At 38.0% G+C, this 17,817-nt stretch overlaps 2 protein-coding genes across 3 annotated transcripts in view; one reads left to right on the top strand and one right to left on the bottom strand.

Annotated features, from left to right (window-relative positions):
* LOC125233822 overlaps positions 1–13,925 on the top strand; it is a 143,186-nt gene extending 129,261 nt beyond the window's left edge. Inside the window, exon 4 of the mRNA XM_048139955.1 lies at positions 13,779–13,925. The gene's annotated coding sequence lies outside the window, so the exon portion shown is untranslated. The remainder of the gene's footprint in view (positions 1–13,778) is intronic.
* LOC125235567 lies at positions 105–16,292 on the bottom strand. Of its 2 annotated transcripts, XM_048142185.1 has the most exons (5): positions 15,966–16,292; positions 15,682–15,867; positions 12,029–12,844; positions 6,313–6,544; positions 105–242 (listed from the first exon to the last, which is right to left on the bottom strand). In XM_048142185.1, exons 1-5 carry the CDS (start codon positions 16,086–16,088, stop codon positions 142–144), a joined length of 1,458 nt encoding a protein of 485 aa, XP_047998142.1. In that variant the 5' UTR covers positions 16,089–16,292; the 3' UTR covers positions 105–141. The 2 variants fall into 2 exon arrangements, with proteins under 2 accessions (XP_047998142.1, XP_047998193.1); XM_048142236.1 differs by lacking the exon at positions 12,029–12,844.
* Between the last annotated feature and the right edge of the window lie 1,525 nt (positions 16,293–17,817).

Below are 17,817 nucleotides of genomic sequence, written 5' to 3'. Positions count from 1 at the left end.
AATATAAACCGAATGGACAGTTAAATAAAAAAAAAGTGTGTCTACTTAAATAAATCTATTCACTTTACTTTTATGTTTAGTTAAAACTAAGGCTGACCAATAAATACAACTTTCAGTTACTGTGTACTTTTAGACTTAATTTCACAAATTCTCAATCCTGAATTGTTTGAAATCCGCTTCACACCTTATCATCTTGTGATTATTCAGGAAGTCTGTAACAAAGCTGCTTACTTCATATTCATCTGAAATCATAAACATTGAACTAGTAAATCTAATCCCATCAAAAACATAAATGTGAAATGAGAGCCAAGTTCAATAATATGATATAAGCCTTGGCTGTTCACTTCAACGAAAAAAGAAGTGATATCTAAATGGGTGCCAAGTTCAATGGTCAGTCCTGAAATTTACGAGGGCTGATTGGAAAGTTCGCGGCCTGACCATTAAAAAAAAACTTAGTTTCTTTTTTCTGCCGTCATTTTGAACTGTCATTATTTAGTTGTCATCCCGCGAAATTTTAATTAAATGCAATATTTTAAAATAAGTTTTTCCTCTCATTTAAAAATACGTGTAAGCAGTTTTTTCACAATGGACAATTTGGAGCAACGTGATGTAATTAAATATCTTCATAAAAAAGGATTGACTGCGAAACAAATTTATGAATATATGCAGTGTACATTAGGGCAATCCGGTCCATCATATACGATGGTAAAAAAGTGGGCAGCTGAATTCAAGCGGGGACGAGTCAGTATCGCAGATGACCCTCGCTCCGGGAGGCCAACTACTGCGACCAATCCAAATAATGTGGCAACTGTATGCAAAATGGTAATCCAAGACCGACGGTTAAAAGTGAGAGAAATAGCCGACATCGTAGGCATCTCCTATGAAAAAACTCAAAACATTATAGTTAACGAATTAGGGTTTTCCAAGGTGTCGGCGAGATGGGTTCCAAAGCTCCTTTCAGTGGAACAAAAAATCACTCGTCTTAACAATTTCACGCGACTGTCTAGACCTGTATGAAGCTGACCCTCAAGACTTTTTGGACAGATATGTTACTATGGATGAGACATGGGTCTACCACTATACGCCCGAGACTAAACAGCAATCAAAACAGTGGGTTCGTGCTGGATCTCCGCCACCCAAAAAGGTAAAGGCCATTTTGTCGGCAAATAAAGTTATGGCATCAGGGTTCTGGGACGCAAAGGGTATAATAATGGTTGACTATCTCCAAAAAGGTACGACTATAAACTCGGACTATTATTGCGAACTTTTACGTCGATTACGTCGACTTTTACGTCGACTTTGAAAGTAAAAAGACCTGGAGTGCTGACAAAGAAAGTTCTTTTCCACCAGGACAATGCACGCGTGCATACGTCACTAAAGTCAATGGCAGAAATTCATAATTGCGGGTTTGAATTATTGCCGCATCTGCCTTATTCACCCGATTTGGCACCATCGGACTTCCATTTATTTCCAAACTTAAAAAAAACACATGGGTGGTAAGAAATTTTTGACCAACGACGAGGTCCAAGCTGAAGTGGATACCTATTTTGAAGGCCTGGAGGATTTTTTTTTTAAAGTGGTATAATGGCTTTGGAATCCAGATGGAATAAGTGCAAAGACCTTAACGGGGACTACGTAGAGAAATAAAAATATTATAAAAAAACTTTGGTTTTGATTTCATACTTAAGCCGCGAACTTTTCAATCAGCCCTCGTATTTATAACAACACTAGCTATTGCCCGCCGCTTCGCTCGCGTTAGGCCGGCAACAGACAGTCTTAAATTTCATAATCTTATAAAATCAGATCGACTGCCTTGCCACACACATTCTTAAAATTCAGATTATTCGCAATCTGTCAGATCAATCTTAAAAAATAAAGACTGTGTGTGGACAGTTGCGAAATTGTATGGAAATCCATGCACTCGATCTGATTTCATAAGACTATGACTGTCTGTTGCCGGCCTTAAATTCGAAAATTGTGTCGCTTAACTTCAAAAGTGGGTAAATCCATTCTGCTATAAGGTTGATTATCTTTAAGATTATATTATATTTTTTATATAATCAACCTTATAGCAGAATGGATTTACCCACTTTTGAAGTTAAGCGACACAATTGCGAATTCATTTATTCCTTCGTTCCATACATTCATCGTTACTGTAATGAACCGTTCTTTTAGGAACAAAATAAGAACCGTAACCGAAATTATTTTGTTCGCACTGAATGAAATTTATAACGGTTTACGAACAATATCAAATGGTTTTTGGGAGCGGGTTCCGATCTTCCGATCCCTGGGTGCGTAGCCGAATGGCACAAATGCTCACGAAACGAAACGCTAGCAGATATCTATCTCTATCGCTCTTGCGTATTGGCGTCACAGAGCCAGACTATCTATCGCGGCGTTTCGTTTTCGTTTCGCGTCGGAGAAATGCCATTCGGCTACGGGGCCTGATTTCAATTCAACCCGGTTGGATCGTCGACGACTATGCGCGGCAGTTTTAAAGTACGCGTACTTGCTCGTACGTCCATCAGTCCATCACCCACATAACCCTTCAGGTGGCGGAGCTACAAGTTGCATAGGGGATAAGTGGCACGGTCGTTTTATAAAACATTCCGTTAAGTGGCAGGCGCCGGGAGCCGGACTCTGGGAAAAACAAGCCGATAAGTGGCAGGGACCGGCTCCCGGACCCCGTGCGACGATATACCTAAATATATAAATAAAACCGTCTAAAACTGTATCTAGCTTCCTCACACTTGCACGAACCATTCGTCACTAAACAAGGACGGCATTCAGTAAAGGTCCAACACCCTCAACTTCAAAACAGCTTGAAATATGACCCAATTTGATTGGACCAACCGCCTGCCATATTTGAGACACGTGTTTAAAAACCGTCTTTTTTCCAAAAATTGTACTGTAATATGTTAAAAAAAGGAATATAAGTGTAAATAAATGTATATTTAAGTCCCTGAATTACTTTTTTATACAATTTACTGTTTGTTTTCCTAAATAAAGTTACTTTAATACATGGAAGTGGAAAACGTAGCCACCTGATATTTGATCGAGTCTAGCAAAATTCACATAAATGGAATGTATTTTTTTGCTATGGAATGATTTTAGCCGTTTTATAATGAATCCAGTGATATATGGTTTATGCACAACATCCCTACACTTTTTGAGAAATTATAATTTTTGTAACACAAGTGACATTCGCGATGACCACCCGTGAGGGCCCCGCCACTCAAGGGTAAACTTTTTCTGTCATTTTATCGGTATCCTTGCCACTCAACAGCTTTTTATTTCAAGTCCGGCTCCCGGTTACCTGCCACTTTACGTGCGGTCGGCTCCCGGATTTCGCCACCTGAAGGGTTAAACGAATCCATTTTCTAATAATTTATTCCAATTAGGGTTTGCTCCCGGGAAATACCGGTACCGAAAGTACCGGGAATTCCCGGGATTTTTGGTTAAGCAAAGAACCGGGAAATCAACTTGAAAAATCCCGGTACTTTCGGTACTTTCGGGAAATACTTTTTAGTGACATTTTTTGCTAAAAAAAATATTTATTTCTGTTTATATTATGTAAACAGTTAAAAAATAGGCATAGGTACAGTAACACGCGCTTAATCACTATTAAATAGCGGGTGGCAGTGGCAGCCTGGCAGCCGTGTCCACCGCGATACCTTAGCTAGCCTCACTAGCCAGTTCAGTAGTCCAGTTTTGTATTTTCGGTGAAGGTTTGTTATACTAATTTGTGTATTTATTTTTCTCTCTTAATCTCATTTTTAATTTGATTCATTTCTCTGCATGTTATAAAACTGTGTTCGTGAATTTTGCGACAGACTCAAAAACTATGAACGGATATTTATGCGTTTTTCACCTATGTATGAACAGAGTGATTCTTGAGGAATGTTTAAGGTTTTGTTATGGGTTCCTAAAGCCCTTTGTCGTTCTAAAGATAATAAATAGATTATTAAAACATGACTATATGTGCTAAAAGTCGGTAAAAATCACGCTACTTAAGAGCTTCAATCAAAAACCCTGCCCGTACGTACCGATCGACTTATAACAAAATAATGTATGGTGGAATTGTCGCTCATATACATAAATGTAGGCCTAGAAAAAAAGCCGGCAATAGCTTTATGTCTAACTTTAAGGATAACTGGTATAAACATGCTTAAATTTAAAAAAATGTTTACATATAATGTGGTGTTACGGTATTCCACAGAAATTTCTAGAAAATGACTAATTTTCTCGAGAACGTTCCCTCTGACGGCAAAAAAATAATTTACATTCTTTGTTTCAAATTACATGTTTGGGGAATTTTGTGAGGTTTTACTGCCGGTCTATAATCAATTATTATATTTCTTTAATAGTATTATTTGTCTTATTTCTTCTACAAAGCGATTAAACATCTCCCAGTAATGGCAGATCGCTTAATCGGAGCAATATATTGCAACGGCAACCATTGATGCCTATGGTTGCCAGATAGTCGGATTTAGGCGGAATTATTCACGATTTTTGCTTGTTCTCCCGACTCCCGATTCATTATAATAAAAAAAAGCAGATAAAATAATACGCCGAGCGAAGGCGGTGCGGTTCGGTTATGGTAATATAATAATAAAAGATGTAAAAGGCCAAAAAATATGTTGTTTTATTTGAAAAAGCGAAAAAAAATTACCAGTCCCGAAAGTACCGAAAATCCCGGGAAATCCCGGTTCCATATTGCTTCGGTACCGAAAATCCCGGTTCTTTAAAACAGTACCGGTACTGCAATCCCTAATTCCAATGTGTATTCCAACAGTATTTTAATATTATTAAAGTAATATATGTTTTAAAGATAAATGACGGGAAACTTTAAAAAAGCTAAATAATGGCCGGCAACAGACCAGTCTTAATTTTCATAATCTTAAAAAAAAATGTATGCAAACTGACACTGACAGATCTGTCAGTGTCAGTTTGAACTGTCAATTTGCATACAAATTTTTTTTTAAGATTATGAATTTTTAAGACTGTCTGTGGGGAGCCAATGACGATATTTAGGCTGTTTTATTTTTAGGATTAGTAATTATTTTATGTTTTATCATAGGGGTTTCACAAATATAGTGTTCCTTTCTGGTAGTATTTAGTAAAACTTTTCATATAAAGTTTACCAATAATGCCAATAAATACATTTTTCTACTCGTCGACTGTAATCTGTCAATTAGGACACCACAGACTAAACTATAAGTGCTAACTTTTCAGTGTTGGATACTCTATGGCAGTTCCAACTCAACTATAATAATCTCATTATAGTTGACTTTAGTTAACTGTAATCATTTCAAAATAACCTAACCACAAAATTAAAATTTTGAAAAAACCCCCGACCGCGACATAGTGGACCGATTTTCATGAAACATGGCTAAGAACACTCCCGACTAACACAGCTTTCAAATAAAAAAAACTAAATCTAAATCGGTTCATCCGTTCGGGAGCTACGATGCCACAGACAGACAAACAGACAGACAGACACGTCAAACTTATAACACCCCGTCGTTTTTGCGTCGGGGGTTAAAAATAGAACTTCATACAATTTCTATACTAATTTGCGATACCTGGCAAATCTGTCGGCATCTGAAACACATTTTTTTTATCTGTCGCGTTATCGGCCAATCACAGACGGTTATTACAAACAATTGGTTGCTAGGTAATTCGATGTTGACACAACGGTGAACGACGCTATTAACATTAATTTTAACTTGCATGAATTTTATTATGATATTTCCGTCCATTGATGATGGAAGATGATGACTCGTAGAAAAAGTATTGTATACAATAGTGATATAATTAAAGCTTTTACTCTCGTACCGTACAGGCCACTCAGCAAAGCTTCGTGGCCTAAACATGGTACTCGACTGAAAAGCTTTGTATTATATCCCGATTGTATAAAATACTATTATACTATTACAAAATTAGTCATTATATAAGGTTTAGCCTATTTATCTTCTAACACTGATTTAGTATTCAAATTGATGTTAAATATTTTTTTATTTATTTTTCCCGGAGTCAGAAAACAATTGTCTATCACTTATTTTAATTTCTTACAAACAGAAAAAAAACATTCACTTAAATTTTGACACTTATATTACTTCAAAAATTATATTTTCTTAACTTTTCCCCATTCGAAACGTAAGATTTTGTGAAACTCGAAAAAATCTTTAACAAGGGTGTCAGTTTACGACAGCCGCAAACATTCACGTAAATTAAATACTTAGCTCGGTGATCAAATTAGAGCAATGCGCAGAGGGTTCTAAATAAGAATAAAGAGATTTATTTACTTACCAGGATACCGACTGCACTGATATATCAATTTTATTAAATGCTTTGCTAGAGCTTTGAAGAGAGCTTTGCCCCGAATGCGTCCTTTAGTATAGTATGGGGTTAACAGCTTAACGACCCATGGGGCTATGCGCTCTTTGCAACTAACAACAAATTCCGGTGTCTCATCCAGTGGAGAAACTACCCCTTCATCGTCACTGTCATCACCAAATAGGTCTCGGAATAAATCTTTAATCTATGGACAAAACAATAAAATGTTACAACAATTACTACAAAAAGGCGCGTTATATTTTTCTATAGGGCGATAAATTCGCCTCTACATTTTACAAATTTGTCGCCGTTTTGTCTTGTGTGACTAGACTAGACTAATCTTGTCACTACAGTACAGTACGATACAAGTGGAAAAGAGCAAGTTCGAAACGAGTGGCGATACATTTTAATGCCGGCCCACGAATAGACACACATAGACTCTAGTTAAGAATTTCTTCTTCGCACGTGTATCGCACGACATTTTTCAGTACTTTAAGTTTCTACCTGAGAAGAAATCATTCTACTTTGCGAACTAGTGCGAAAAAAAAATTGTAGTCCCTTCGGTTGTGTTTTAATTTATCGCCACTTATTTCGAACTAATTATACTTATAGTACGAGTTCTTAACCAGATCTACAACAGTCCGGTCTGGCAGAAAGCATGAAACTTGGCATGTATATATCTTACAGGGTTATAAGAAAAATTGGAAGTAGAAACACTCTTTCCCCCACTTTTGTATCCCTGATTTCAGTTTTTTAATATTTCCAAGAAAACCGTGGAAGCTACCATCACGATGTCTAGGAGAAGTATATTCTCCATAAAAATCTCTACAATATTGTCTTTGGAAGTATATAGCTAGAACTTATAATTTTCAAACTATGCTCATTTTCCCCTATTAATATTTCTGTCTGATGACCTTTACGATATGTAAGACTAGCGACTTTGCTCTTTTACCTGTGGCGATGTTGCTTGACAAAATTGTTCCTTGGGTCAAACTGATCCGATTTAGCTCAATAGTCATGAAATCGCACGTCACTACCCCCCACAAAGACAAGGGGAAAGGGCCGGTTTCCTCGGTGAAATCTATGGATTACTTCTTCTTGCTCTTAGTGACTTCTAGGGCAAATCATGTATCATTTTCGTGTAATATAGGGACGAGTTAACCATTTCTGAAAAAATCGTTGCACCTTTTCATACAAAAATAACGATTTTATAGCAAAATAATGAATTTTTATGTATTTCATTATGAAAGTTATGGCATTTACAATTGACAACGTTTCAAAATTTTCAATGTCCCTAAATCGAAAACCATTTCGAGATATACGCTTGTAGATCACATAAATATTTTTTCATTTTTTTTCCGTATTTTTAGTATAAAAAAATCTTAAAAATAGTTTAAAGGGGAAGTGACGTCAAATAGCTGATTTAGAGCTGCCACTATAACAAAAAAATCTTCCACAGTTCTATCACAGTTCGTAGCAAAGATATTAAAAATTTCATGGCTTAGTCTATGGTTCGTAGTCAATTAGTCAAGCTAGGAACACACTACGCGGACGTCCGTCGTAAATCGACCGCGGACGGGAATCTGGACAATGGAAATACACATAACCGTGCAAACTATCGGTCGACGGACGCGGACGTGGCCTTGAGCGCATGGACGTCCGATCGAAATCTGGCTCGCTGGATCTTTTGTTCCGTGCACACTGAAGCTAGGAACATACTACGCGGACGTCCGTCGTAAAACGACCGCGACCGCGACCTATCAGTGTGCACGGAACAAAACATCCAGAGAGCCAGATTTCGATCGGACGTCCGTGCGCTCAAGGCCACGTCCGCGTCCGTCGACCGATAGTTTGCACGGTTATGTGTATTTCCATTGTCCAGATTCCCGTCCGCGGTCGATTTACGACGGACGTCCGCGTAGTGTGTTCCTAGCTTGATAGGTCGCGGTCGCGGTCGTTTTACGACGGACGTCCGCGTAGTGTGTTCCGAGCTTCATTCACTATTGGTTGTCAGTGACACTATGACAGTCAGACATACCGGACTGTTTGAGCTGACTGTTAAAACTTTTTTTTTAGAAATGATTTTGTCGTTTTCTTAGGTGTATGAAACAACACATCACATGTGATGTCACGAACACAGAATTACAGTTAAACCAGAAGGAGTAGTTAGGTCAAAAAGTGTGTCCACCCCAACAAAGCCCTCTCATGTGGACCGTTTTCGCTAGTCTGATACGATCACCTTTCTATCTCAGTGATAAGGTTCAATTTAGTATGACAAAAAATGTGATTCCACAATCTAGTTTGATAATTCTAAATCTATGGTCACGAAGCTGTGTCTTGACGTTTGTAACTTACGCTCTTTCTGCTCGAAGTAGTATACGAAGGGATTTTCTCATTAAAATAGCAGTTTTTGGAAAAATAAAAAAATACGTGTATCTTTTAGTATTAAGTTCTTTCAAACCAAACAATAAAAAAACCGGCCAAGTGCGAGTCGGACTCGCGCACCGAGGGTTCCGTACAAACCTGCATTTGATATGAATTTCAACTTGATAGCTCTACGCGTTCATGAGGAAAAAAGTAATAAGTTTATATTTATTAAAAAATATATATTTTGTAATGTAACTAAAAATTTAAGGTTTTCGGAATTTTTCCTTTATGTGTGCTATAAAACGTTGCTTCATGCCAAATTTCAAGATTCTAGGTCGACTGGAAGTACCCTTTAGGTTTTGATTCCCTTGCGAGTACTTGCGAGTTTCAAAATATGCAGCTTAAATTGCTGTTTCTTTTGATTGCGTTGACATAGAAGTTTGATTTTGTTACAGCTTAAAGGTATTATAGACCTAAGTATTTGGTATGAATTTCAATTTAATACCTCTACGCGTTTATGAGGAAATGGGTAATAAGGTTAAAATTATTAAAAAAAAAAATATTATGTGATGTAACTAAAAATTTATGGTTTTCGTAATTTTTCCTTTATCTATGCTATAAGACGTTGCTTCGTACCAAATTTCAAGATTCTGAGTTCACGGGAAGCACCCTGTAGGTTTTGATTCCCTTGCAAGTGTCGAAAATTTGCGGCATAAACGGCTGTATCTTTTGATTGCGTTAGCTTCAAGGGACAGTAGACCTGAGTAATTGATATAAATTTCAGCTTCATACCTCCACGCGTTCCTGAGAAAAAGGGTCTTGACAGACGGACGGACGGACGGACAGACGGACAACAAAGTGATCCTATAAGGGTTCCGTTTTTTCCTTTTGAGGTACGGAACCCTAAAAAAAAAGTAGTACTCAAAAATATGAAATGTTGTCAATTACATCGCGGCAATTATCAACAAATAAAAAATAGGACAGATTAGCCAATAACCCAGTTCTGATGATGGGATCCTGGAGAAGTCGAGGGAACTCCTCAAATCTTAAAGGCATAGATATAGTGATTTTTGTGTTTTTATAAGAACAGCATGCATTTATGTTCAGAACAGTGGCATTTGGTGCAGTTGAACTGCTGATGATGATCAAAATGAAACTCCTGAAATCTGAACGGCTCACTTATAGTGACTTTGGTATTTTTATAAGAACAACATTAATTTGGGTGAATCAACTTTTTCTTGCCTGTTATTGCCTAGGGGACTTACGGTCCCCTGAGTCAAAGAAGAAGTAATCCATAGATTTCACAGAGGAAACCGGCCCTTTCCCCTTGTCTTTGTGGAGGGTAATGACATGCGATTTCATGACTATTGAGCTAAGTAAATCGGATCAGTTTGACCCAAGGAACAATTTTGTCTAGCAACATTACCACAGGTAAAAGAGCAAAGTCGCTAGTCTTACTTATCGTACAGATCATCAAACAGAAATATTGTTAGGGGAAAATGAGCATAGTTTGAAAATTATAAGTTCTACTTCCAAAGACAATATTGTAGAGAATTTTAAGGCTCCAGTACACAATGGCCCATGCTGGCCCACTACAGGCCATCGCCATTGTGTACAGGGGGTAATGGTATATGATGGCGGACCATTGTGAATCGTGGTGCGCAATCGAGGAGTTGTCGGTTTTTTGGGCACACTTCAAAGGAATCGTGGCGTAGCGTGGCCTGTGGTGTTCACACAATCGGCCATTGTTTAGTTCGTCACCGACCGCTGACCGGAATAGTGCACTTTTTTGTTGCGTGCTAGAACTAGAATTTTTGATCGCCCAAAATATCAGTATCGTGGAGCAATGCAGAAACTTTTAAGTTTATTGATTTATATCAATCTGAGCCTGTAATACTTGTAAACAGTATATAAATAAATTGAAATAGATATCATACACGAAAGAAAAAACGGCAAGGCCCACTGGTGGCTGAGCCGGAAAACGAACCCGGGTCTTCAGCTTACGCTGCTAACGTCTTTACCACTAGACCACACGCCCGCCAAAAACGGAAAGGCCCACTGGTGGCCGAGCCGGGAATCGAACCCGGGTCTTCAGCTTACGCGGCTAACGTCTTTACCACTAGACTACACGCTCGCCAAAAACGGCAAGGCCCACTGGTGGCTGAGCCGGGAATCGAACCCGGGTCTTCAGCTTACGCGGCTAACGTCTTTACCACTAGATGCGCGTGCAGGTGCAGGTGCGTGTGTAAGTGGGCGGGCGTGTGGTCTAGTGGTAAAGACGTTAGCCGCGTAAGCTGAAGACCCGGGTTCGTTTCCCGGCTCGGCCACCAGTGGGCCTTGCCGTTTCTTCTTTCGTGTATGATATCTATTTCAATTTATAATTTATATATGTACATATAGTAGTGTGACTACTTGGAAAAAAAGAACAAATAAAAAAATATTCAATAAAATAATTTGATTTGTTCCCTAGTAGTATATAAATAAATAGCCGCAGTCGTAATTACTTCTATGTCCATCGCAAGTGGTTTGCCAGCCAGCAATGAGACATGCGCCACTGTGTGAACACCAAGTGATCGTGGCCTATAATTGTGCCTTGCAAAGCGTGGCCCATCACAGGCCATTGTGTACTGGAGCCTTGATAATCTCAGTAACCGTTAGCACTAGAAAGCTGAAATTTGGTACCAATATGTATATCAATCACGCCAACAAAGTGCAAAAATAAAAAATGAAAAAAAAAATGTTTTATTAGGGTACCCCCCCCCTACATGTAAAGTGGAGGCTGATATTTTTTTTCATTTCAACCCCAACGTGTGATATATTGTTTGATAGGTATTTAAAAATGAATAAGGGTTTACTAAGATCGTTTTTTTGATAATATTAATATTTTCGGAAATAATCGCTTCTAAAGGAAAAAAAAGTGCGTCCCCCCCTCTAACTTTTGAACCATATGTTTAAAAAATATGAAAAAATCACAAAAGTAGAACTTTATAAAGACTTTCTAGGAAAATTGTTTTGAACTTTATAGGTTAAGTAGTTTTTGAGAAAAATACGGAAAACTACGGAACCCTACACTGAGCGTGGCCCGACACGCTCTTGGCCGGTTTTTATTTCTTATAAACCTATAAGCTATATACATGCCATGTTTCATGCTTTCTGCCAGCAGGGACTATACATTTATACTAATTCGCCGTTTCCGCCCCGCACTATTACTATTTTATTAATATCTCGCTTCGAAACTAAGTAGCTGCTTACGACAAAATACACCTATGTTCCAAATACGTGCTAGCAGAAGGAAGTTGTCTGAATGAAGTAATATACATACCCGCATATGGCCCATCCTGTTAGTTTCCCTTATTAAATCCAACAATTCATACAAACGGACTTTCAGAAAATACTCTTCACACAACCATTTGCCAGGATTCTGATTCCTGGATTTTTGATTGTCTGTTCTTGCTTGATCATCGAATGTTTGCAGAGGCGCCGGATTATCAGTAGAGTTGGCTAACAAGCCAGCCAATGAAGCCACTCTTTCATCTAAGGATTTTATTTTAGCTTCGTGAGCTTCTATTACATTGCTATTTGTCACTTGGGTCTGAGGAATAGTAGGACATGCCATATGATCAACTGGAACTTTTTTAGCATTATCATTGTAAAGAAAGTCATTGGAACAGAGTGTACCTTCAAATAAATCATCATCATTGGGATCACTGTGAAATAGCTTTTCCAACTGCTCTGCTAATTCATCTGAATATGGTATTTCCATAGCCTTCGGTGGGCTTATATAGCTCAATGAACCTTGATTGGAAACAGTTTGTGTTAAAATATCAGAAGCTGTAGATGTTGGTGGCAGCACATAGCTAGTAAGTGTATTATCATTGGAAGGAATACTCTGAATACAAAGTGAATCAACATCATTCATATGAAATGATTTATCAATTGAAATGCTGCTAGTCACATTTTGTTTATTTGAGACCCTGCGGCGTTTCTTTCTGTCATTACACTTGCATTGGCAGTTACAGTTTTCTGAAGTTTTAAAGTCTGTTTGGAGTTTTTTCTCATTTTCTGGTGGTCTGTGTAGACAATCATATAATTTCTTGTTCAGTTTCCCCTTTTTGGTGTCATTCTTTAATTCATTTATCTGAAGCATAAAAATATAAACATAACTACTTACATATTTTCACATAAAGTATTAAACCTTCTGCAAGAAGTTAACACATTTTTAGGGTTCCGTAGTAAACTAGGAATCCTTATAGTTTCGCCTTGTCTCTCCGTCCGCGGATAATCTCAGTGATCCCGGACACCATATAAACACATGTTGCCAACCAGTTTTGTGGTCCCCTTCCCCGCACCCCGGCAATCAAAAATCGCATACAAAGAAAAAAAATTTTTTCATCAAACCATGCCGTGTGGGGTATCAAATAAAAGGGCTTACTGAGTAGTTCACGAATATATAGCATACTATAACATTTATTACACTTCCTCTAAGAATTTTTTTGAAAGTTTACTAAAATGCTCGATTTTCGAGTTAACTTTAAACCACTATTGCTTGAGAAGTTATGAATCTATTTTAATCATTATTATTTTAAATAACTAACAATAGTCCATTGTATACAAAATAATAGTTAATACAGTCAAAAAGTTGCATGGGGGAGCGAGGGGAGCAATCAAAGATGGCGAGTTTCGATATTTCTCTCGTGGCCAAACGTTGTGTATAACTGTTGTTTTAGATATTTTTTCTAGTCCTGCTTTCCTCCTCCCACTTTAATCTGTCAATTATATTGTCCCGCAATCAAATTCCACTCAGAAACCGAATTTTAAGAACCATATTGAATTGAAACATCGAAACTCGCCATTTTTGATTGCTCCCCCGCTCCTCCATGCAACTTTTTCACTGTACGAACTATTGGTTCGCAAACAATAGACTATTGTTAGTTATTTAAAATAATAATGATTAAAATATATTCATAACTTCTCAAGCAATAGTGGTTTAAAGTTAACTCGAAAATCGAGCATTTTAGTAAACTTTCATAAAAATTCTTAGAGGAAGTGTAAGAAATATTATAGTATGCCATATATTCGTGAACTACTCAGTAAGCACTTTCATTCGATACCCCACACGGCATGGTTTGATGAAAAAAATTTTTTTCTTTGTATGCGATTTTTGATTGCCGGGGTGCGGGGAAGGGGACCACAAAACTGGTTGGCAACATGTGTTTATATGGTGTCCGGGATCACTGAGATTATCCGCGGACGGAGAGACAAGGCGAAACTATAAGGATAAGGTTTGATGAAAATTTGTTTTTTCTTTGTATGCGATTTTTGATTGCCAGGGTGCGGGAAAGGGGACCACAAAACTGGTTGGCAACATGTTTATATGGTGTCCGGGCTCTATAAAATATATATCTGAAGTCAGAATGAGGTGCGCTATTTTTGCAAACGAACATCCCCTTGGAGCCTGCTCTATAAGCAATAAATTTGATTTTGGAACATATCGAACCACGGGCCATCAAATATGTGATGTACATCACCATGCATTTAAGGGTTAAACTGACCTCCAACGTTTCAGGGACAGCGTTGTCCCCGTGGTCTCGGAGAAGACTGGCTTGAAATGACATCAACACCTTCTGACAGCCGCGCGAGTTTTTCGAACTACCCGCACTTGGTTTTGATTATCAAGGAGATTTTGAGTAGGAGGAGGATTTGAAGGTCAGTTTAATATGTAGTCATACGCGATTAAGTCCCGATTTTAAAAATAATTATGTGTAATAATCGTGAAAGTTTAAATCAGTGTTTGACATAGCTGATGATTTTTGCCTGATTACGTAAAAGTATTCTTTAAAAATATTTTTTGCGGTTTATAAGTCATAATAAAATATAGTGATATTTTTTTTCGGTTAATTGGCCAGTAAGTAATAATATAAGACAAACTTTAAAAAAGGGTCAAGTAGCCTATTGTCGAAAAATGTCATGAATATAGAAAACAGTATTATGTGGCCTCTGTAGATTATAATAAGGCTTGATTCACTCAAGCACAGCAAAATTTGGCAATCACTAAAGGAACAAGGGGTCCCGGAAAAATACATTACGATTATAAAAGAAATATACACAAAGAGTACAGCAAAGATCAAATTAGAGAGAATAGGTGAAGAATTTAACATAGAAAAAGGAGTCCGACAAGGGGATCCCTTGTCGCCAAAGATATTTATAGCAGTCCTTGAAAGCGTGTTTAGACGAATGAACTGGGGGAGCTATGGGCTCGATATTAATGGAACGTGAATTATTGAGTTGATGCCATGGAATATTAACAGAAATTAGAAACATCAACAAATCAATGCAAAAAGTTTCATATGAAATTTCTAGCGGGGCTGTCTTCATTTTGTGTTTTTTTTGCCTTTAATATGTTTATCAATATTATATTTCTTTAACTGTTTAATACAAATGTCACATGCTGTACACAATATTTCCTTTATATTTTCCTGATAGCAGAGCTCGGGGTAGTCTTAATAATTGTATTTATTTGCACCATATTTAAAATAACCATAATTAAGCAAATAATTGTATTAATTTAAATAGTAGCAGCGGCTGATCCATACAAGCAGATTCCCACAGGCTTGCCTAAAATTGGTTACTAGTAAAGTACCTAATGTAAAGAAAGGTTCCTTTATGCCTGTTGTTGCCTAGCAGAAATTTTCACCAGCCGCCACAGTCACCACAAAACTATTTCAAGCATGCCACTTTGACAAATCCATGACAGATATGCGAATAAAAAGGTCAAATAATAAATTATAAATTACGATAATATCAGCTTTAGATAATAATAATAATTTTAAGTCTCGACTCTAATAGTCTTGTCTCATGTCCATATCTGTTTCTGCAATGACTTGTCCGAGCACTGATCATCAGTGTTGTTTTGCATCATAATCAGAAAATTAAGGTTAGACCAAGTATAAACCAAATTAATAATGTAATACAAACCACATTCTGGATATTCTTCCTGTAGAGCTGCACTACCATACAAGCCTGAACAGCAGATGTTTCAATATTTTTGGCACATCTCCATATAGCACTGGGCAAATATATATTTTTATTTAGCAATTTCTGGTTATTTTCATAGTTAATAGACAATAATTTAATCAGATATTCCATGTAGTGTTTTCGGACCTAAAACATGCATCATATGTATTATTCATTTGTTATTACCTTACCTATTACTACCTACTTGGAATAATGGTAATGATAATGAACAATACTGGTCCAACCTTTGAGATAAGAAGATGAGGGTCGGTTTCTAAATCTGGTACCGGCATAGAAGTCGTATCATATTTTTGTATCAATTGGTCAACAATTGCGTCTGGATCGGCGTCCGGCTTCCAAACTTCCATATTATAGGATCTGATGGAATTCCTTACTCGTACTTGTTTTTTGTATTAAATTTAAATATCATGTTAACAAAGTTTAATGTATTGAACGCAGTTACAAATTGTAACAAAAACTATCTTAAAGTGGAAATTTTTCTTTTTTTAATTCAACAGTAACACACCGAAGTGATCTCGCACAATAAATAAATAAATAGAATAATAACACTGTTTTTTCTATTTTTAGCTAACGCTAATAAATCGACCGCGGACGGGAATCTGGACAATAGAAATACACATAACCGTGCAAACTATCGGTCGACGGACGCGGACGTGGCCTTGAGCGCACGGACGTCCGATCGAAATCTGGCTCTCTGGATGTTTTGTTCCGTGCACACTGATAGGTCGCGGTCGCGGTCGTTTTACGACGGACGTCCGCGTAGTATGTTCCTAGCTTAACCGTGCAAACTATGGGTCGACGGACGCGGACGTGGCCTTGAGCGCACGGACGTCCGATCGAAATCTGGCTCTCTGGATGTTTTGTTCCGTGCACACTGATAGGTCGCGGTCGCGGTCGTTTTACGACGGACGTCCGCGTAGTATGTTCCTAGCTTTTCCATGCGCTCAAGGCCACGTCCACGTCCGTCGACCGATAGTTTGCACGGTTATGTGTAATTTCATTGTCCAGATTCCCGTCCGCGGTTGATTTACGACGGAACAAATCATTCATTAAGCTAGGAATATACTACGCGGACGTCCGTCGTAAAACGACCGCGACCGCGACCTATCAGTGTGCACGGAACAAAACATCCAGAGAGCCAGATTTCGATCGGACGTCCGTGCGCTCAAGGCCACGTCCGCGTCCGTCGACCGATAGTTTGCACGGTTATGTGTAATGTCATTGTCCAGATTCTCGTCCGCGGTCGATTCACGACGGACGTCCGCGTAGTGTGTTCCTAGCTTCATTGTCCAGATTCCCGTCCGCGGTCGATTTACGACGGACGTCCGTGTAGTATGTTCCTAGCTTTAAGCTAGGAACATACTACGCGGAACTAGAAAATGCGGTTTTTCGCGATTTCTGACAAAACCGTTAAAGATACAGAAAAAGCGTGTAGGAACAAAGTAATCCTTAATAAATTTACTACAAATCATTCATTGACATTTTGGTTCTAGCACTTATAGTTTTCGCGTGATCCATCACGAAAGTTGGTCCTTTGCTGCAATTTTCTTTAGTGAATGTTAAGTTTTCTCCCAAATTGCTTACGAAATCTGTTTGATAATACTAAAATATTATAAACTGAAAATGAATTTCAGGGGGAAAAATCACTACCATGGGTGGAACTTGAACTCACGGCTTCTGGATTGATACTCCAGGGCTCTACCAACATCTACCAAAAGCTAATCCCCAGTCATCGATATACTATATGGATCAATGGTACTCCTAGCGACTACTACCGTGAAAATATTACATCTTAAAAAGTCAAGTCCAAGACATATTGGAAATTCCACCCATGGTAGTGATTTTTCCCCCTTAATTTTATTTTAGTCATGAGTTACAATATTTTAGTCATATCAAACAAATTTCGACGATTTCGTAAGCATTTTGGGCGAAAACTTAACATTATTTAAGGAAAATTGCAGCAAAGGACCAACTTTCGTGACGGATGACGCGAAAACTATAAGTTCTAGAACCAAAATGTTAAAGCAAGGAACACACTACGCGGACGTCCGTCGTGAATCGACCGCGGACGGGAAT

Source organism: Leguminivora glycinivorella, chromosome 1 (genome assembly GCF_023078275.1).
Source record: "Leguminivora glycinivorella isolate SPB_JAAS2020 chromosome 1, LegGlyc_1.1, whole genome shotgun sequence".
Classification (NCBI taxonomy): Eukaryota; Metazoa; Arthropoda; class Insecta; order Lepidoptera; family Tortricidae; genus Leguminivora; species Leguminivora glycinivorella.
This window is presented reverse-complemented; position numbering and strand designations above follow the sequence as displayed.